The sequence below is a fragment of the Rana temporaria genome, chromosome 5 (assembly GCF_905171775.1).
Source record: "Rana temporaria chromosome 5, aRanTem1.1, whole genome shotgun sequence".
NCBI classification, from domain to species: domain Eukaryota; kingdom Metazoa; phylum Chordata; class Amphibia; order Anura; family Ranidae; genus Rana; species Rana temporaria.
In genome coordinates this window covers 413,513,302-413,535,487 of record NC_053493.1, presented here as the reverse complement: position 1 = coordinate 413,535,487, position 22,186 = coordinate 413,513,302, and the positions used below count along the sequence as shown (strand labels likewise).

The window sequence follows — 22,186 nt, the reverse complement described above, 5'->3', positions numbered from 1 at the left end:
TTCCAGAGACATAGAGGTCACATGATCTCCCGTATTCCAGAGATGTAGAGGTCACATGATCTCCCGCAATTCCAGAGACGTAGAGGTCACATGAGCTCCCGTATTCCGGGGGAGTAAACGTATTTAATTTCTAGTACAGGATTGGGCATTCAATCTGAACACATGGCTACCATATCTACTAATATTCATGTTGTAAAGTTTACATTCTCTATTCTATTGTTTTTTTAGTCCACCTCCATCACATTTGCTTTACAGATCTGACACCATTAGAAGAGGTCAGGACGGCCATACATGGAATGTGGAATTTATGTGCTGAACATATACGATGATCCCGACTCCGTCAGTTAATAGGTGTCTTTTCTCTGGATTATACAATAACCCGACCGACACACACAAGACTTATCTTAGCATTTAATGCTTCACTGATATTTATTACCTTTCCACCAAACTACATGTACGGTCATAGCGGGGTGACTGCTGAGTTACAGGTGAGATCATACCGGACTGACGCTGAACTACATGTACAGTCATAGCGGGGTGACTGCTGAACTACATGTACAGACATAGCGGGGTGACTGCTGAACTACATGTACAGACATAGCGGGGTGACTGCTGAGATACAGGTGAGATCATACTGGACTGACTGCTGAACTACATGTACAGACATAGCGGGGTGACTGCTGAACTACATGTACAGACATAGCGGGGTGACTGCTGAGATACAGGTGAGATCATACCGGACTGACTGCTGAACTACATGTACAGACATAGCGGGGTGACTGCTGAGATACAGGTGAGATCATACCGGACTGACACTGAACTACATGTACAGTCATAGTGATGTCACTACTAATCTAAAGGTGAGATTATAATGGATTGACTGCTGAGCTATATGCATAGTCATAGCGGTGTCACTGCTGAACTACAGGTGAGCAGGGCCGCCATTAGGCATGGGCCTCCTGGAGCAGAGAACCACCTGAAATTTAGAAGCGGGGGGGGGGGGGGGTAGATAGGGCGGATCGGCTCTGGTTGTTAGGATAATATGGGAAATGTTAGGGTATTTATGCTGTTGATCTTGAGCCCATTGCTCAATAAATTTGTAGTTTACTCATTTTGGTGTGTAGTGTCCTTTTGTTTTTTTATTTTTTATATTCCTTCTTAGTTCTTAAAATTGCCAAACAGGCAGAACCGATTGGCTGTACATGAAGCAGATTGTTCAGGCAGGTTCTGATAATGCAGAGCAAATTTTGCTGCCATTTAAAGGTGGCCATACGCATAGGTGTGCATACGAGATGTGCCGGGTGTGCCTGGGCACACCCTAATCCCCCCGTGTGGTGCAGATTCCCCCTGCTGCCCGGACTCCCTACCCCTGTGTCCACACACCCTCCTCCCCACAGCACTGCAGGCTTTTCCCCTCTCTTCTCCCACTGGCTGTTGCTGCGGGCACACAGGGGGATAGTTCAGGATGGAGACCAAGGAAGGTGCTTGTAAATATGTAATTTACCGGCCTCTTCTTTTTATGACAGATCACTGTGTTTTCTATGCTTCAACTTTTTTTGGATAGGAATGAGGGACACCTATCAGCAAAAGTATGCAGGCTAGGACACACCCATTGCCTCTCCCCCTAACGCCGGATTCACACTAGTGCGTTGCGTTTTCTTTGCCAAGTTCTCAATCAGCTGTTCAGCAGATCCGTTTGTTTTAGCTGAGGATTTGATGACCTTGGAGAGGGGAGGGAAGTCTCGCCGCTGTTATCATGAGGGGGAACTCCACGCCAAATTTAAAAAAAAAAAACGGCATGGGTTCCCCTCCATGAGCATACCAGGCCCTTAGGTCTGGTATGGATTTTGACCGGAACCCCTACGCCAAATTTTAAATAAAAAAAACATGTGAGGGTCCCCCAAAATCCATACCAGACCCTTATCCGAGCACGCAGCCCGGCCAGTCAGGAAAGGAGGTGGGGACGAACAAGCGCCCCCCCTCCTGAACCATACCAGGCTGCATGCCCTCAACATGGGCGGCCCCCGACCCCAAAGCACCCTGTCCCCATGTTGATGAGGATAGGGCCTCTTGCCAACAACCCTGGCCTTTGGTTGTCGGGTCTGCGGGCGGGGGGCTTATCGGAATCAAGGGGTATGAATACTTCTTCAAGGCACTGTATATTTTCTAACATGTGGCCTTCCTATTTTTGACTGCAGGAAAAATGGCGCCTGGGAAGCGACTCCTGAACCTGGAGACCATGAACCAGGCAGTCCTCCATGTGAGGGTCCCAGTTCAGGGGTCAGTGTCAGCCCGAGCGGTGGAGATGCAGAAGGAGATCAATCAGGTATGACAACGGACGGGTGAGATGATTGCCTGGGGTAAGGTTAAAAATATGAATTGAATCCATGAATTTCAGGACACACCCAGTCTCAGTAATTGTTCATGGCTCCACCCAACATAAAAACTCTTCCTATACGGATTTCTCCTTTGCAGGCTCAGTAATGGCTCCACCCAACTTTATGGCTCCTTCTTTGAGGATTTATTTTGCATAGACTCAGTAATGTTTCCTTCAATAAGGATTTATTATGTATAGGCTCAGTAGTGGCTCCACCCAACATAAATTCTCCTCATATGAGGATTTATCCTGTATAGGCTTTGTAATGGCTCCACCCACCCAGCATATAGGCCCTCATATGAGGATCTATCCTGTACATGCTTTGTAATGGCTCCGGTTAGCATGAAGCCTCTTCCAATGGGGATTTATCCTGTATATATGGCTCCACCCAGCATAAAGCCCCCCCATAAGGATTTATCCTGTACAGGTTTGTAATGGCTCCACCCAACATAAAGGATCCTCCTATGAGTATTTATCCTGTATAGGCTTTGTAATGGCTCCACCCACCCAGAAAAAAGGCCCCCTATAAGGATCTATCCTGTACAGGTTTTGTAATGGCTCCACCCAACATAAAGGCTCGTTCTCTGAGTATTTATCCTGTATAGGCTTTGTAATGGCTCCACCCAACAAGCATAAAGCTCCCCCTATAAGTATTTATCCTATACAGGTTTTCTAATGACTCCACTCACCCAGCAGAAAGCCCCCCCATAATAATTTATCCTGTGCAGGTTTTGTAATGGCTCCACCCAACATAAAGGCTCCTCCTGTGAGGATTTATCCTGTATAGGCTTTGTAATGGCTCCTACCACCCAGCATAAAGGCCCCCTATAAGGATCTATCCTGTACAGGTTTTGTAATGTCTCCACCCAGCATAAAGGCTCCTTCTCTGAGGATTTATCCTGTATAGGCTTTGTAATGGCTCCACCCAACAAGCATAAAGGCCCTCATATAAGGATCCATCCTGTACAGGTTTTGTAATGGCTCCACCCAACATAAAGGCTCGTTCTCTGAGGATTTATGCTGTATAGGCTTTGTAATGGCTCCACTCAACAATAAAGGCCCCCCTATAAGGATCTATCCTGTATAGATTTTGTAATGGCTCCACCCAACATAAAGGCTCGTTCTCTGAGGATTTATGCTGTATAGGCTTTGTAATGGCTCCACCCAACAAGCATAAAGGCCCCCCTATAAGGATCTATCCTGTACAGGTTTTGTAATGGCTCCACCCAAAATAAAGGCTCCTCCTATGAAGATTTATCCTGTATAGGCTTTGTAATGGCTCCACCCACCCAGCATAAAGGCCCTCCCATGAGGATCTATCCTGTACAGGCTTTGTAATGGCTCCAGTCAGCACAAAGGCTCTTCCAATGGGGATTTTCCCGTATAGGCTCAGTAAAGGCTCCACCCAACATAAACAGCAAATCTGGGACAGATGGTTTGTATGCTATAGCTAGATATACATGGGACAATTTTATAGCAATGTCCTCTACTTTTATCCATCCTTCAATCTTAAAAGTGATCAAACAGACCAAAGCACCTCACCAACAGTTTATATATTTTAATTCAGAATGCAAGGAGTTCCCACCATCCTTGCTTTGAGTTTATGGGTCTGTGTATCTGCTGTACCTATTGTGCAGGGTTCCTACCATCCACAATTCTGCATACCAAATCTGCATGCCTGGTTTGCCCATCAAGAGGGTTAATTTTGTTTATTGAAAAAATCTTACAAACAACAACTTATATACAATAAAACCATAATAAATAAAACATATTTACAAAATAATTGAATATGACTATACAAAACAGAAACAAACACAAGAACATAATAAACGGTGCAAACCAAATTGCGCACAACATAATCCCTACGGGAGAGCCAGACTAAAGAGCATCACCATGCATGTCACCTTTTATATAAAGTGAGTGGGAACTGCCATTAAGGTGGCTGAGGCTGTTTCCCAGCCTGGCTACTCCCTCTCCCTGGAGAACCAGCGCGCTTCGTTGCACCCTGGCACTCTTCATCCATAGAGGATGCAGAACTGAACGAGTCCCATTCATAGTCATCATCAGACAGCACCTTAAATTTATTCGCCAAAGGCAAAACCTCAGGACTTAAGGTAACTGTACCTCCTTTTTTCCCCTTCTTTTTGCCTCTCCTCCTTTTATCCTCCAACCACTCCATATCATCCTTGGACAACCCGGAGTCAGCAGCCTCCCCACACCCTTCACCCCCCTCCCCATACTCCCTTCCCTTATCTACCCCCAGGCCAGCCTCTTCACCATCCTCCCCACTCCTCTGCACCCCACGATCCTTAACAGGAACCCTGCAGCATCGAGGGAGGGGGACTGGCACCGCACCTGATGCACCAGCACCTCTTGCTGCCTCTGCAATTTTAGAAGACACAGAAGGATTGGACACATTCTCTGCAACTGACACCTTACTTACAGACTGGGAAGACACTGACACATTGGGAATTGGCACAGTCTGGGGCACCACGGACACATTGGGAATTGGCACAGTCTGGGGCACCACGGACACATTGGGAATTGGCACAGACTCAGATGGACTCACAGGCCCACCAGCTGTTGAGCTCCGAGCATCCTCCATGTCCAGGCGGAAGAACTCCCTCATGAGCTCAGGCTTATTGTGCATTGCCTCAGGACACTGACTATAAGGATGTCCCACCGCATTGCACAGATTGCACCTTATGATGTTACAATCCTTAGCCAGATGTCCTATACCCTGGCACAGAGAGCACTTCATCACTGGACAGGAGGACGCAAGGTGACTTTTGTCTCCACATTTATTGCAGAGCTTTGGCTGGCCCGGATAAAATATGGTCAGCCTGTCCCTCCCCAGGAAAGCTGATGATGGCAGATGCTGGACGACATGGTCAATGACTTTTAGTTTCAACTGAGCAGACCATCCCCCCGTCCATATTCCCCGGTCATCCAGAATCTTCTTTAGGGGGCCCAGGACGTCTCCATACCTCCTCAGCCATATACATAAATCCCCCGGTGATATGGACTCATTGCGGACCAGAATCGTGACCACTTTAATGAGTGGCTGGCGGGAGACAAGTTTGGGCATGAGCCCCTTCCAGTCCGGCAGGCCCCTACACACGTGTTCATATTTCTCCCAAAAAATGTCCAAAGACTCCGGGCGGAGAAAGGACAAATCATACTCATAGGAACCTGCCGGACTGATCAGGGCGAAGATATCTGCGGGCGTGAACCCCATCTGCAGAATCTTATCCACCACCGCCCTCCTGTGTGGGGGGATTCCACCGCCTTCCCACCTCAGCTGCACAACATTCCTCCTTTTAAACAGGGAGGAAGACAACCCATTCCCATGCTCCTTCCCTGCTTGTTCCCCCTTCCCAGATCCTGCAGCAGCAACACCAGCATAGGATTTCCTTCCACCCCCAGTACTTGCAGTCCTGTCCCTAGACACAGTCACACCTGCCGGCAAAGCGTCTGATTTAGCTGGGATTGTATTAGCAGAGGCAGGACCCACCCCCTCCCCCCGCTCTGTACACACAGCTCCAGTCCTGTCCAATGCAGACTTCTGCAGAGTTGTGGCACTACTGCACCCAGCATCACCTCCATCATTCGCAGGTACAGCCGCTGTGCCTGGTCCAGGCAAAGTCCCTGTATTGTCCATGGACCTTTCTGCAGACTGGCAGTTTTTATCAGGTGTATGCTGTACATTGTCTATGGGCTGACTGCCTGCAGCACTACAACCCTCAGCAAGCTTATTGTCATTAATAAAGTTCCCACCACCATCTTGCACACACACTGTACCTGCTTGCTGGGTTGTCACCTGTGCGACTTTATGGCTGGGATCAGAGCTTCCCTCAGCTGCTGCAGACTCCATGGTGGATCTTGCTCTCTCCACAGGACTAGAAACGGTGTCCATCTTGACATCACCATCCGAGGAAGCCGCATCTGGAGGGGATTCCAACTTGGTTATGAAATCCAGCATGGCAGGACCTTCACCCTCCTGAGATGTGCCACATTGCTGGGGTGTGAAGGGGGCAGAGGGCTCAGCGAATGTCAGAGGTGCCTGCACCTGCATCTCCTCGCTGGCTTCCCCATCCTCCATGCATGAAGCGGCTCCTCTTCTCATGCGATTAAATCGCTCCTCATTCTTATATATTTTTTTAAATATTCCGCTCTTCTCCTTCAGAGAATACAGCAAATCCTTCTGTTTCCTCACAGCTTGTTCCAGGTCCTTCAGCTCAGGCCTCAGAGCTGGTCTTTTCTTACTGTATACTTTAGCACAGATCTGTTTTTTCTTTCTGAACTCGGCCATCAAAACCATCAATTTCTCCTCCTCCTTCTCAATCCGCTTCAACTTACTGACAGTCCTCTGTCTGAAGGCTGACAGGGACTCATCTTTCCTTTGGGTAGGCCCAGAATCTTCCACAGGCCTATCCAGGGGGGCCCCCGCCCGGCTCTTCCCCAGGATCCAGCATCCCTCCTGGGGCAGAGAAGCCACTCTAGCCCCTGGTCTCTGGAGCACAGGAGCAAAGGAACCAGCAACCACACCCTTCACTGACAAGGAGTGGAATGGCAGTTTCCCACCATCCCTGTGCTGAGTTCCCATGGTTTTACATCTGCTGTGGCCATTATGAGGGGTTAATTTTGTTTATTGAAAAATCTTACAAACAACAACTTATATACAATAAAATCATAATAAATAAAACATATTTACAAAATAATTGAATATGACTATACAAAAAACACAAGAACATAATAAACGGTGCAAGCCAAATTGCACACAACCTAATCCTTACGGGAGAGCCAGACTAAAGAACATCACCATGCATGAAGCCTTTTATATAAAATGAGTGGGAACTGCTATTAAAGTAGCTTGGGACAGCTGTTTCCAAACCTGGCTACTCCCTCTCCCCGGAGAACCAGCGCGCTTTGTTGCACACTGGCACTCTTCATCCATAGAGGATACTGAAACGAATGAGTCCCATTCATCATCAACATCATCTTCATCATCAGACAGTACCTTAAATGTATTCGCCAAAGGCAAAACCTCAGGACTTAAGGTAACTGTACCTTCCTTTTGCCTCTCCTCCTTTTATCCTCCAACCACTCCATATCATTCTTGGACAACCCGGAGTCAACAGCCTCCCCACACCTATCCTCCCCTTCACCCCCCTCCCCCCCATACTCCCTTCCCTTATCTACCACCAGGCCAGCCTCTTCACCATCCTCCCCACTCCTCTGCACCCCACGATCCTTAAAAGGAACCCTGCAGTGTTGAGGGAGGGGGACTGGCACCGCACTTGATGCACCTGCCTCAGCACCTCTTGCTGCCTCTGCAATTTTAGAAGACACAGAAGGATTGGACACATTGTCTGCAACTGACACCTTACCTACAGACTGAGAAGACACTGACACACTGGGTATTGGCATAGACTGGGGCACATCAGACTGGGAAGATAGGGGCACACTAGGTAAACGCACAGACTGGGGCACCACAGACTGGGGAGACATAGACACATTGAGAATTGGCACAGACTTATATGGACTCACAGACACTCCAGCTGCTGAGCTCTGAGCATCCTCCATGTCCAGGTGGAAGAACTCCCTCATGAGCTCAGGCTTATTGTGCATTGCCTCAGGACACTGACTATAAGGATGTCCCACCGCATTGCACAGATTACACCTGATGATATTACAATCCTTTGCCAGATGTCCTATTCCTTGACACAGAGAACACTTTATCACTGGACAGGAGGATGCAAGGACAAATCGTATTCATAGGAACCCGCCGGACTGTTTAGGGCAAAAATATCCGCAGGTGTAAACCCCAACTGTAAAATCCTATCCACCACCGCCCTCCTATGTGGAGGGATCCCACCGCCTTCCCATTTTAACTGGACTACATTCCTCTTTTTGAACAGGGAGGGAGGCAAAACATTCCCATGCTCCTTCCCCCTTCCCAGATCCTGCAGCAGCAACACCAGCATAGGATTTCCTTCCACTCCCAGTATTTGCAGTCCTGTCCTTAGGCACATTCACACTTGCTGGCAGAGAGTCTGATTCAGCTGGGACAGCAGAGTCAGGACCCGCCATCTCCCCTTGCTCTGTACACACAGCTCCAGTCCTGTCCACTGCAGACTCCTGCAGAGTTGTGGCACTACTGCACCCAGCATCTCCTCCATTATTCACAGCCGCTGTGCCTGGTCCAGGCAAAGTCCCTGTATTGTCCATGGACCTCTCTGCAGACTGATGCTGACAGTTATTAGCAGATGCATTGTCATTAAAGTTCACACCATCTTGCACACACACTGTACCTGCACCTGCTTGCTGTGTTGTCACCGCAGCGATGTTATGGCTGATGGTGGGGTCAGATTTCTTCCCAGTTGTTGCAGACTTTATGGTGGATCTTTGTCTTCCACAGGGCTAGGAATGGTGTCCATCTTATCATCATCAGGGGAAGCCGCATCAGGAGGGGATTCCAGCTTGGTGATAAACTCCAGCATACCAGAACCTTCACCCTCCTGAGATTTTCCACATTGCTGGGGTGGGAAGGGGACAGAGGCCTCCGCCATTGAGGGCTCAGCAGATTCCTGACGTGTTGAACAGGTGGGCTCATCCTCCGGGCCCACCTTCTCACTCACTGCTGACTCTGTCTGTACCTGCATCTCCTCGCTGGTCTCCTCACCCTCCTCATGCGATTAAATCGCTCCTCATTTTATATTTCTCTTTAAAAATGCCACTATTCTGCTTCAGAGAATACACAAATTCCTTCTGCTTCTTTACAGCTTGCTCCAGGTCCTTCAGCTCAGGCCTCAGAGCCGGTCTTTTCTTGCTGTACATTTTAGCAAAAATCTGCTTTTTCTTTCTGAATTCAGCCACCGTGACCATCATCAACTTCTCCTCTTCCTTCTCAATCATCCTTAACTTGCTGACAGTCCTCTGTCTAAAGGCAGACAGGGACTCATCCCTCCTTTGGCTAGGCCCAGAATCTTCCACAGGCCTATCCAGGGGGGCACCGCCCGGCTTCTCCCCAGGATCCAGCATCCCTCCTGGGGCAGATAAGCAACTCTAGTCCCTGGTCTCTGGGAGCACAGGAGCTAAGGAACTAGCAACCGCACACCTCACTGACAAGGAGTGGAATGGCAGTTTCCCACCATCCCTGTGCTGGGTTCCCATGGTTTTACATCTGCTGTACCCATTATGAGGGGTTCCCACCATCCCTGCACTAAATTCCCAGGTCTGTACACCTTGTGTGTCGATTATGAGGGGTTCCCACCATCCCTGCGCTGAGTTCCTAGGTCTGCACACCTGATGTGTCCATTATGAGGGGTTCCCACCATGCCTGTGCTAAGTTTCCGGGTTTGCACACCTGATGTGTCCATTATGAGAGGTTCCCCCAAAGGAATCACAAAAAAAAGTAAGGTCACAAATGACCCCCCCAGTTTCTACCGCTGACTTGGATGGACTGGCCTTTATATCGCTTAGCAGTGAAAAGGGCGCCCCCTGGCTGGGGTCAGGATATGTGAGCAGGGATAACACCCATCACCTCGCTGTCCATGACTAAAAACATACCGGAGCAGTGAGGGCAGTGTGTCTGGATAGGAGCGAAGGGATTCTTCCCAAGAAATGTCCACAGGGATCCTATAGGAGATTATAATTGTTGGCTGAAGAGTTTCTGTTACATCTAAATATTATTTTTTTCTTCATCAGGGGATTATCAAGCCATTCCGGAGCATCACAAAGTGCCATTATGCGGACCCGCAGGCCATGGGGCATAAACCACGCACCTTCCTGAGACAGGTGAGGGGACAGCGCTAGGATTTACCAACACCCACCAATCATATCATCGATCAATTCACTGGCATGAGGAACATCATCTGATTGTGCCCTTACTTAAGATGACCGCAGCTAGAAATGCTGGGGGGGATGTTTTTTTAAAGAGATTTCTCAACAAAATAAAGCATGGAGGCATGGATGGATTGGGGGGGGGGGGGGTTTGCTTTGAATTTAAAAAAAAATAACGTTTTCAGATTGTGGTGCTCAACTAGAGTTTTGCCGCGTACACACGATCGGAATTTCAGACAACAAATGTTCGATGTGAGCTTTTGGTCGGATATTCCGACCGTGTGTAGGCTCCATCGGACTTTTTCTGTTGGAATTTCCGACAACAAATGTTTGAGAACTGGCTCTCAATTTTTCCGACAACAAAAGTTCTTGTCGGAAATTCCGAACGACTGTATGCAATTCCGACGCACGAAAATCCATGCATGCTTGGAATCAAGCAGAAGAGCCGCACTGCCTATTGAACTTCATTTTTCATCTTGTACGTCACCGCGTTCTTGACGAACGGAATTCCCGAGCACCATTTGTGTGACCGTGTGTATGCAAGACAAGTTAGAGCCAACTTTCCGTCAGAAAAAAATCCACGGTTTTGTTGTCGGAATCTCCGATCGTCTGTACGCGGCATTAGGTTCCTCTTTACCCCCAGGCTCCTTAGACTCTCCTCCCAAACCAAAGTCTCACAACCCAGAGTATTTACCGTGGACTGATGAACAGAAAGGCTTTTGGAGATACTTTTATAACCCTTTCCAGCTTTATGCAAATCAACAATTCTTAATCGTAGGTCTTCTGAGAGCTCTTTTGTGCGAGGCATCATTCACATCAGGCAATGCTTCTTGTGAAAAGCAAACCCAGAACTGGTGTGTGTTTTTTTATAGGGCAGGGCAGCTGTAACCAACACCTCCAATCTCATCTCATTGATTGGACTCCAGTTGGCTGACGCCTCACTCCAATTAGCTCTTGGAGATGTCATTAGTCTAGGGCAGTGTTTCTCAACTCCAGTCCTCAAGGTGCCCCAACAGGTCATGTTTTCTGGATTTCCCTCAGATGAAACAGCTGTGGTAATTACTAAGGCAGTGAAACTGATCAAATCACCTGTGCAAAATAATGGAATGTCTGAAAACATGACCTGTTGGGGCGCCTTGAGGACTGGAGTTGAGAAACACTGGTCTAGGGGCTCACATACTCTTTCCACCTGCACTGTGAATGGTTACATGGTGTGTTCAAGAAAAACATGGTAACATAATTCTTTGTGTGTTATTATTAGTTTAATCAGACTGTGATTGTCTATTGTTGTGACTTAGATGAAGATCAGATCACATTTTATGACCAATTTGTGCAGAAATCCATATCATTCCAAAAGGGTTCACATACTTTTTCTGGCAACTGTATATCTTAGAGGAGATCGCCATCTAGTGGCCAAACCGAGAATTGTACTAACACCCCACCCCCTACAGTTCACCATTCATAATCCCACACAGGTCACTCCTTCCAACTTTCTGGGGTGACGGTCGCCTTTTGTCACCCCCAGCATGTATGATAGTTAATTTCATGATTATTTCTGAACAATATTGTTATGTCATTAAGTATCATATCACCACCTGCTGGGAATGGTGTCACCTCTATTTCTCTCTTTGTAGGTGGTCGCTCTGTGTACATACCCGGACCTGCTGGACACTGATCACTTTGCAGAGGACGCTAAGCATCGGGCACGGGAGATCTTGAAGAAGTTGGATAATGGATCAGTGGGTAAGTCTGGGGCCTCTGGGGTAGATCGTCAGGCTGGGATCATAAATAGGAGCACTTTTTACAGTAGATGCATTACTGCAGCATTAAAGGGGTTGTAAATGTACAATTTTTTCCCTCCTAAATAGCTTCCTTTACCTTAGTGCAGTCCTCCTTCACTTACCTCATCCTTCCATTTTGCTTTTAAATGTCCTTATTTCTTCTGAGAAATCCTCACTTCCTGTTCTTCTGTCTGTAACTCCACACAGTAATGCAAGGCTTTCTCCCTGGTGTGGAGTGTAGTGCTCGCCCCCTCCCTTGAACTACAGGAGAGTCAGGATGCCCACTAACACACAGCTCCTTTCTCTATCTGCAACGTAGAGAGAGTGCTGACTCTCCTGCCCACCATGCAGCCTGTGTCCAATGCAGCCTGTGCCCCATGCAGTCTGTGCCCACCATGCAGCCTGTGTCCCATAATGCAGCCTACCTGTGGATGGGAAGAGAAGAGAACTGTCGACTGGATGATCAGAGCAGGGAACATCACAGCTTTCATTTCAATAGCTGTGTGTTCCCCTGCGGCGCGCCGTCACATAAGCCCCTCCTCTTGTCCAGGGAACTTTGATACATGTCACCTGTCTTAGGATTGGATGGTGACATGTCTATCAAGGTAAAAAAGGAGGGGCTTATGTGACGGCGCACGGCGTGGGGAACACACAGCTATTGAAATTAAAGCTGTGATGTTCCCTGCTCTGATCATCCAGCCGGCGGCTCTCCTCTCTTCCCCTCTGATCAGCGGTGCTCGCCCCCCCCCCCCCCCCGGGCTCCCAGGCAGCCCTTCTCGCCAGCCCTCAAAATCCACTCGCAAAATGCGAGTGGGCGAGTGGATTTTTTGAGGGCTGATAATGTGATAATGACATTGTTGAAAAAGGGGCGGTGCATGCGTGACCCTAAAATGATGCCCCCCCTGTAAAAAGTTCTGCGTGCGGACGCCCGTGTAAGTAGCTTGGGCTCCTGTAGTCCAGCTGGGCAGCGGTGGTGGTCAGCGGTTCCCGGTGGCTCCGATGGTTCAGAGGCTGAAGATGGTCACAAAACAAGCATGTCAACGGACCAGAGGCGTGGTGTAGCTCGCGTTCGGAGCATGCGTGCTCCTTCGTCAGGCATATGGCTGATGAAGGACAATGCATGCTCTGAACGCGAGCTCCACCACGCCTCCAGTCCATCACCGCTGACGTGCTTGTTGTGTGACCGTCTTCAGCCTCGGAACCACCAGTGCCACCGGGAACTGCTGACCACCACCACTGCCCAGCTGGACTACAGGAGCCTAAGCTACTTATGCCATGTACATTATGTCTCACCAAAAAGTGAGTTGATCTTTACTTTTATTAAACATTGAATTTTAACGGGTGTTTTGTATCCCTTTAAGAAAAAGCAACATATAAAATTGTATTGGTTGAAGCCCAGAAATTTCTCTTTGTGTCTCCACAGGCAGCTACAATCCAAATTTCATCGGTCGGGTTATGCCCCCCAAGATCGCCAAGTTCATCGAACAGAGAGACGGCGGAGTCCCCAGTGACCCCCGGCATATTATAGTGACCGGGGGGACATCGAAGGCCGTTCTGGTAAGTCTACGAGTGGCACAAGATTAAGTCACTGACGACCTCTGAACTCTGTTAGTGGCACTTATTCCCCTCTACGTATATGTAGCGCTACCCTCTCAGGAGCCGCTGGTTGTTTTGGGATTGGCATATTAAGTTACCTCTTATCGTTGCCTAGGGTGATTGTAGTGAGTAGAGTAGTAAATGAATGTTCAATCAGCGAATGAGATTTTCCAAATGCTTTATTTCTCTGCCCAATACGACCAACATCAACATGAGGTAGAGAGAAAAGGTTGATGAAGCGATAGAGAACTTTGCAGTATCAGGCCTGGATATGAAAAGAGCAATTTGTGCTAAAAGGGGGGGGGGGGGGGTTGTGCTCAGAGGGGAAATTTTGGGAGGTGGTCTAGGAGTAGTGATTTGGGGGAGTTGTGTTGAGAGAGGGGGGTGGAGGAAGAGGTTTTGTGGTAAGAGGAGGGACATTTTTTCAGGGAGGGGGTATATGCTAGTAGAGATGATTGTGTGCTAGGAGCAGAAAATTGCAGGGGGGATTTGTGCAAAGGGAGGGGGGTTTGGAGTGGGGGGGGGGGGGTTTGTGCTAGGAGGGAAATGTTTTTTTATTTTTTTGGGGCGGGGATTTGTGCTGGGGGGCATATTGATTAGAGAGAGGATTTGAGCTGGAGGGGATTGGAGGGGGCAAAGATTTGTGCCATGAGGGGGGGTTTCAGCGGGTGGGGCCAATTTGTACTGGGAGGACAAGTATGCAGTTTAGTGTGCGATTGTTTTTGGGGGGAGGAAGAGGTTTTGTGCTAAGAGGGGGGATTTGTGCTGGAAAAGGTAATATGGTGTGGGGGTATTTGTGCTAAGGGGGGAAATTGTTTGGGGGAGGGTGTATATGCTAATAGAGATGATTGGGGGGGGGGTATTTGTGCTAGGAGCAGCAAATTGGAGGGGGGATTTGTGCTAAAGGGGGGGGTTGGAGTGGGGGGGGGGATTTTTCCTTAGAGGGGAAATTTGAAGGGAAGAGGATTTGTGCTAGAAGGGAAAACGTTTTTTTTTGGGGGGGGGCGGGGATTTGTGCTGGGGGGCATATGATGAGAGAGAGAGTTTGAGCTGGAGGGGATTGGGGGGGAAAGATTTGTGCCAGGAGGGGGGCATTTTAGCGGGGGGGGGGTGAATTTGTACTGGGAGGACAAGTATGTAGTTTAGTGTGTGATTGTTTTGGGGGGGGCACATAATGCTCATGTGTCTTGGGGAAGGGGGGGGGGCGCAATTTGGCCCTGGCCTCTGGATGACCTTGTCCCGGCACTGCCCATCATTTGCAGAATTCCCATTGCACAGGAACATCCATTCAGCAAAACTTTTTTCCACTTCTGTGCACAATACACCTTGTCACAGGCTCCTAATAGATACATTTTCCAGCATGCGGGTCATTTTCTCTGACACCCAGTGCTTTAACTGGGCCGGAACGCGGCGGTACTCAGTACCGCCACTTCCAAAAATGGCCCTGGAGAGTACCAGCACCTCTCTGTGCGCCCAGTACGTGGGTTTCCCGTACCGGAACGCACTGGCGTATCGCACCGGGCGCAACATTAGGGGAGGGCACAAAATACCGGCGTCCGTGTCGCTCTCGCTGCCGTTTTTTTTTTTTTCCTTTGATGAAGTCGACTGTATGGTGGTAGCCATACAAAAGCCCTGTGATTGGCCGGACAGGGTCATGTGCGGCCGCACGCTGTGGAATTCTGGGACATGTAGTCATGATGTGAGGCTCGCATCATGAGTCATGATCCGAGCCTCGCATCATGACTACATGTCCCAGAATTCCACAGCGTACGGCCGCACATGACCCTGTTTGGCCAATCACAGGGCATTTGTGTTGCGAGCGCCCTGCAAATCATCGACGGAGGCGGAGCTGGTCACGTGTGGATGCGGCTGGTCGTGACCACTTGCTGGAGACCCGCCTCTCGGCCTAGGGCGCTTTGTATTTCTGAGGTCTCTGTCACCATTACCCCCCCCGTTTAAGCCATTCTCCTCTGTCAAACCACCTCCTCTATGTCAGCCATCCTCCTCTATGTCAGGCAGCCCACACCCCCTTTGTCAGCCCACCCATCCTCTGTCAGCCCACCCCTCCTCTGTCAGCCCACAGCCCACCCCCTCTGTCAGCCCACCCCCCCCTTTCAGCCCACCCCCCCTTTCAGCCCACCCCCCCTCTGTCAGCACCCACCCCCTCTCAGCCCACTCCTCCTCTGCCAACACATCTCCCCTCTGTCAGCCTACCCCCCTCTGTCAGCCCACCCCCCTCTGTCAGCCCCCACCCCCTCTCAGCCCACTCCTCCTCTGCCAACCCATCTCCCCTCTGTCAGCCTACCCCCCCTCTGTCAGCCCACCCCCCCTCTGTCAGCACCCACCCCCTCTATGCCCACTCCTCCTCTGCCAACCCATCTCCCCTCTGTCAGCCTACCCCCCTTCTGTCAGCACCCACCCCCTCTCAGCCCACTCCTCCTCTGCCAACCCATCTCCCCTCTGTCAGCCTACCCCCCTCTGTCAGCACCCACCCCCTCTCAGCCCACTCCTCCTCTGCCAACCCATCTCCCCTCTGTCAGCCTACCCCCCTCTGTCAGCCCACCCCCCTCTGTCAGCCCCCACCCCCTCTAAGCCCACCCCCCTCTGTCAGCCCACCCCCTCTGTCAGCCCACCCCCCCCCTCTGTCAACCCACCCACCTCTCTGTCAGCCCATCCACCCCTCTGTCAGCTCCCCTCTGTCAGCCCCCATTCCCTCTCAGCCCACTCCTCTCTGTCAGTCCACACCTCCTCTGTCAGCCCACCCCCTCTCTGTCAGTCCACTCCTCCTCTGTCAGCCCACCCCCTCTCTGTCAGCCCACCCCCCTCTCTGTCAGCCCACCCCCCTCTCTGTCAGCCCACCCCTCCTCTATCAGCCCATCCTCCCTTTGTCAGCCCACCCCCTCTCTGTCAGCCACAGCAGGGAGCCAGGCTAGCCACCTGCAGCAGGGTGCATTGTGCCAGCCACCCACCGACCCACAGCAGGGAGCCAGGCCAGACACCCACCCACAGCAGGGAGCACCGTGCAAGCCAGCCACTGACCCACAGCATGGAGCCAGACCAGCCACCCACAGCAGGGTGCACCGTGCAAGCCAGCCACTGACCCACAGCAGGGAGCCAGGCCAGCCACCCAACCACAGCAGGGAGCACCATGCAAGCCAGCCACTGACCCACAGCAGGGAGCCAGGCCAGACACCAACAGGTGCCAGCTAGCCACCCACAGGAACCAGCCACAGAGGATGTGGGAGCCAGCCACAGCTACAGCACCCACAGTTAAGGTAAGAGTAGCGCTACAATTTTATTTCTACTTTGTGAGAGGTTGGGCAGGGGTGAGAGTCATGGCACACAGAGGGGGTCCCATTAGACTCTGTTGTAGTCTCTAATGGGGCCTAGAGGGGACACTTTCTTATAGACTGTCCATGGGACACTGTTAGAAAAAGACCCCCCTCCAGGTCCCATTAGATTCTGCTGTTAAACATTTTTTTTTTTTTAAGGTAGTACTTTGTACAAATTGAAGTCCAATATGCCTGTCTGCCTGATGCCATTGCCAAAAGCCCCCTCCTGCTGCGGCCTGCAATAATTTGATCAATAACAGAGCTTCATGATCTATACCTTCAGGGCTTTCAGCATGTAAGGGGTTAAATGATTAATCCAGTGTAATGCATCCTTCAGGGCTTTCAGCATGTAAGGGGTTAAATGATTGCAAGATTAATCATTTAATCCCTTACAGTAAGGGGTTAAATGATTAATCCTGCAATAATTTAACCCCTTACATGCTGAAAGCCCTGAAGGATGCATTACACTGGATTAATCATTTAACCCCCTACATGCTGAAAGCCCTGAGAGGGATACATTACATAGGATTAAGGATGAGCTCCAGAGTGTTCGCACAGTGCACGTGCAGAGCCCATTTTGTTCAATACCCTTTTGCACATTTTATTTATGTTCAGTAGCTCTTTCTACAGTAGCAAGTAAGGGTATTTTCATGTTCAGTATTGGGGGGGGGGGGGCACCGGCGCCTAATAGAGTACCGGCACCTCTTTTGGCCCACTTAAAGCACTGCTGACACCTAATCCCATCCTGGAAGGTTTCTGATGTCCCTCATTCTCTGTTTCTCGGCAGAACGTGTTGGCACTGGTGGTGAATGAAGAGGAGCCGCTGAAGACGGGCATTGTGGTCCCCGTGCCGCACTATCCGCTCTATTCAGACGCCATTGCGCTGTTTGGTGCCACAAAGGTGGAGTATGTCCTGGACGAGGAGCACGGATGGGCGGTGAATGTGGACCGTATTCGGGAATCTCTCAGAACGGCCCGGAAACACTGCAACCCAAAAGTCCTGTGTGTCCTCAACCCCGGGAATCCCACCGGTATGTACCCACCAGGACTGTACTGCCCACATGATTGCCCCCAGCCAATGCACAAGCAGACTGGGCCCCCCAAAGATCCTATTCCAAGTCTGACCGATGTGGGCCCTCTCTAGTAGACATGTGCACTGTCCAAAAATGTGTTCATTTTCGTTTTAGTTTCATTTGTTTTTTAGCTGGAGCTACACTTTAAAAAAGTACCAGTTCAAAATTACAAACAGATTCTACTTAACAACACACCTACAGTCCCTGTCTTGTTTGCACCGCCTGTATAATGCTGTTCAAAGTATATAGGGCCAAAGGGTCTTGTAATGACCTGGGGGGGAGGGGGGCGGGGAAACCCATGCTATTTTTCTCAGTGATTTTCATCCATATTGCAGGGACCAAACATTACATTAAAGCCGCAAGCAGTCTGAAATGACTTTTTTCTTATAGTAATGTAATTTTGTGCAGGGACAGTTCTAAACACGTGCCACTTCACAGGCATACTATAGACCAGTGTTTCTCAACTCCAGTCCTCGGGGCGCACCAACAGGTCTTGTTTTCAGGCTTTCCATTATTGTGCACAGGTGATGTTATCAGTTTCACTGCCTTAGTAATTACCACAGCAGTTTGATCTGAGGGAAATCCTGAAAACATGACCGGTTGGTGCGCCCCGAGGACTGGAGTTGAGAAACACTGCTATAGACACCCAGCAGGTACAATATTTAAAGGAATTTTTCATTTTTTTTTTCACTTTAACCGCTTCCCGACCGCCACATGTAGATATACATCGGCAGAATGGCACGTACAGGCACATTGGCGTACCTGTACGTCCCTGCCTTTCTGCGGGTCGGGGGTCCGATTGGGACCCCCCCCCCCCCGCTACATGCGGCGGTCGGATTCCCTCGCGGAGCGTTCCGGGACGACGGCGCAGCTATTCGTTTATAGCCGCTCCGTCGCGATCACTCCCCGGAGCTGAAGAACGGGGAGAGCCGTATGTAAACACGGCTTCCCCGTGCTTCACTGTGGCGGCTGCATCGATCGAGTGATCCCTTTTATAGGGAGACACGATCGATGACGTCAGACCTACAGCCACACCCCCCTACAGTTGTAAACACACACTAGGTGAACACTAAATCCTACAGCGCCCCCTGTGTTTAACTCCCAAACTGAAACTGTAATTTTCACAATAAACAATGCAATTTAAATGCATTTTTTGCTGTGAAAATGACAATGGTCCCAAAAATGTGTCAAAATTGTCCGAAGTGTCCGCCATAATGTCGCAGTCACGAAAAAAATCGCTGATCGCCGCCATTAGTAGTAAAAAAAAAAAAAAATTATAAAAATGCAATAAAACTATCCCCTATTTTGTAAACGCTATAAATTTTGCGCAAACCAATCGATAAACGCTTATTGCGATATTTTTTTTACCAAAAATAGGTAGAAGAATACGTATCGGCCTAAACTGAGGAAACAATTTTTTTTGTATATGTTTTTGGGGGATATTTACAGTATTATAGCCAAAAGTAAAAAATATTGCATTTTTTTCAAAATTGTCGCTCTATTTTTGTTTATAGCGCAAAAAATAAAAACCGCAGAGGTGATCAAATACCACCAAAAGAAAGCTCTATTTGTGGGGGAAAAAGGACGCCAATTTTGTTTGGGAGCCACGTCGCACGACCGCGCAATTGTCTGTTAAAGCGACGCAGTGCCGAATCGCAAAACCTGGCCTGGGCATTTAGCAACAAAATGGTCCGGGGCTTAAGTGGTTGAAGTGAAGGTTCACCCTCAAAAAAAAATTCTGACATCACATGGAGTCGAGCCATCCTACCAACAGAATGCCGGTGTTTTTTTGTTTTTTTTTCTCAGCACATACCTCGTTATCATGATTTTCACCCCCCGGCAATCCCACGGGACTGGGCATTCCCAAGCACTGCCTGTGATTGACTGTCTTCCGAATGGCGCGTACTGCGCGTCACAGGTTGCCGAAAAAACCCGAACATCGGTGCGGCTATATACGGCGCCTGCGCACCGATGTTCGGGTTCTGTCGGCAACCTGTGACGTGCAGTATGCGCCGTTCGGAAGCTTGTCAATCACAGGCAGTGCTTGGGAACGCCATGTCCCGCGGGATTGCCGGGGGGTGAAAATCATGATAACGAGGTATGTGCTGAGAAAAAAAAAAAAAAACACTGGCATTCTGTCGGTAGGATGGCTCGACTCCGTGTGATGTCAGAATTTTTTTTGAGGGTGAATCTCCACTTTAAGCATCATTAAAATCGCTGCTCCAGAAAAAAACGACAGTTTTTAAAACTTTTTTTTCCATGGGGCAAGACCCGGGTCCCCAAACCCGTTTTCCCGACAATAACTTGCATATTAGGCTTTAAAATGAGCGTTTTTGAATTCGAACGTTCTAGTCCCATAGACGTCAATGGGGTTCTAAATGTTCGCGCGAACGTTCGGTCCGTTCGAAGGATCTGCTGCGAACCGAACGGGGGGGGGGGGGTGTTCGGCTCATCCCTACTGTATAGTAGCCCTTCTGTTAGGATGGGGGGTCTTGGGGGACCTTCCTTGTGGGAAAGTCAAGTGGCTCCTGATTTGAGAGATGCCACCTGGCCTGGCTGAGGCCTGGGAAGGAAGAGAGCCTGGGCTGTCATGTGCCCCCCTGGGAGTGGCGCCCCAGGTGCTCTGATTATCCCCATGGGTTGGGACCCCAGTGTGGAGATGAGCACTAGGCCACAACACCACCTTGGTTTTTTTTTTTGCACCACGCCCCATGGGCTAGAGTTTTGGGCTTAGACTGGGGCAATTTTTGTTTTTGTGCCACAAACATGTAGCCATTTTCTAGCACAGAGGTCTTCAAACTTCAGCCCTTCGCTTGCTTTTATCTTTCCCTTGGGGCATTATTCCCTCCCGGCCAGCAACAATGGGGCATTGTTCCTGCCATTGACACCGATAACGGGGCACTATTCCTCCCTTTGATGCCAATGATGGGGCACTATTTTTCCTATTGACACGCTCGCAGGACGCCAAAAAAAAGTCCTGCAAGCCGCGTCCTTGGGGCGCTCAGGGCCGGACTTACCATTGGCCTTGACTGGGCTCAAGCCCAGGGGCCCCGCCCAATAGGGGGCCCCCTTTAAAAAAAAAAAAAAAAAATTTTTTTTTTTTTTTTTTTTTTAGGGGCCCGGAGGCCCCCAGGGCCCCGGACGGCAACCCACCTTTCTTTTATTTATTTTTTTATAAAAAAATGTTTTTTTATATATTTTTTTATTTATATATATATATATATAATATTTTACTATTATTATTATTATTAAAGGGCCCAGGGGTCTCCAGGGCCCCCGGATGGCAACCCACCTTTTTTATTTTTTTATAAAAAAAATACATTTTTTATATATATATATATATATATATATTTTTTTTTTATTAAAGGGCTCAGAGGTCCACAGGGCCCCATGTGGCAACCCCCCCCCCTTTTTTTTTTTTATATAAATGTTTATTTTTTTATTTTTGTTTATTTTTTTATTTTTTTTATTAAAAGGCCCAGAGGTTCCCAGGGGCCCAGAGGTCCCCAGGGCCTGGATGGCAACCTCCTTTTTTTTATGTATTTTTTATAAAAAAAATTTTTTTTTTTAAAGGGCCCAGAGGTTTATTTTTTCTTTTTATTAAAAGGCCCAGAGGGCCCCGGATGGCTACCCCCCTTTATATATATATATATATATATATATGTAATAAGGCCGAGCAGCGGCCTGTGTTTATGGGAGGAGCCCGGGGAGCCTATATAATCTCCTCGCCTCCCTCCGGGCTCCGTCGGCTTCCTGTCTCAGCACGAGACTTCCGGCGCACTTCGATTGCGTCATCGCTTCCGCGCCATCCAGCCGGCTTTCTTCCTACACTGCAGACACCGAGGCGTCCGCTCCGTTTTCGTCCACCCCGACCGCAACAAGGTAGGCTCTGCCCCTCAGCACCCGACCCCCTACCGCACCGTAGGCTCTCCATTTCAGCCCCCACCGCACCAGCACAGTCCGCACGTCTGCCCTACCATAAACATTTCAGCATCTCACCACCGCATCCTCACTTTCACCCACTGCTTCCACCCACTGCTATCTGTCGCTCCACGCTCACCTCAAATACTCGCACGGCACATATCCCACACTACTCACCCTCACTTGTCAGCATGTCATACATTTGCCATACAATACACATGTATCCTGATGTCCTGATCCTCACTACTTCCTAATTATCTT

The 22,186-nt window shown here is 49.3% G+C and overlaps 1 protein-coding gene across 3 annotated transcripts in view; it reads left to right on the top strand.

Moving 5' to 3' along the window:
- Window positions 1-359: 359 nt before the first annotated feature.
- Window positions 360-22,186, top strand: part of LOC120941591 (alanine aminotransferase 2-like) — a 50,329-nt gene continuing 28,502 nt past the window's right edge. Inside the window, exons 1-6 of one of the 3 annotated variants that reach the window (XM_040355095.1) lie at window positions 360-488; window positions 2,199-2,326; window positions 10,088-10,177; window positions 11,857-11,965; window positions 13,427-13,560; window positions 17,719-17,962. In XM_040355095.1, the coding sequence (XP_040211029.1) occupies window positions 2,204-2,326; window positions 10,088-10,177; window positions 11,857-11,965; window positions 13,427-13,560; window positions 17,719-17,962 (700 nt within the window). In that variant the 5' untranslated portion in view covers window positions 360-488; window positions 2,199-2,203. The other 2 variants (XM_040355096.1, XM_040355094.1) reach the window with 2 other exon arrangements.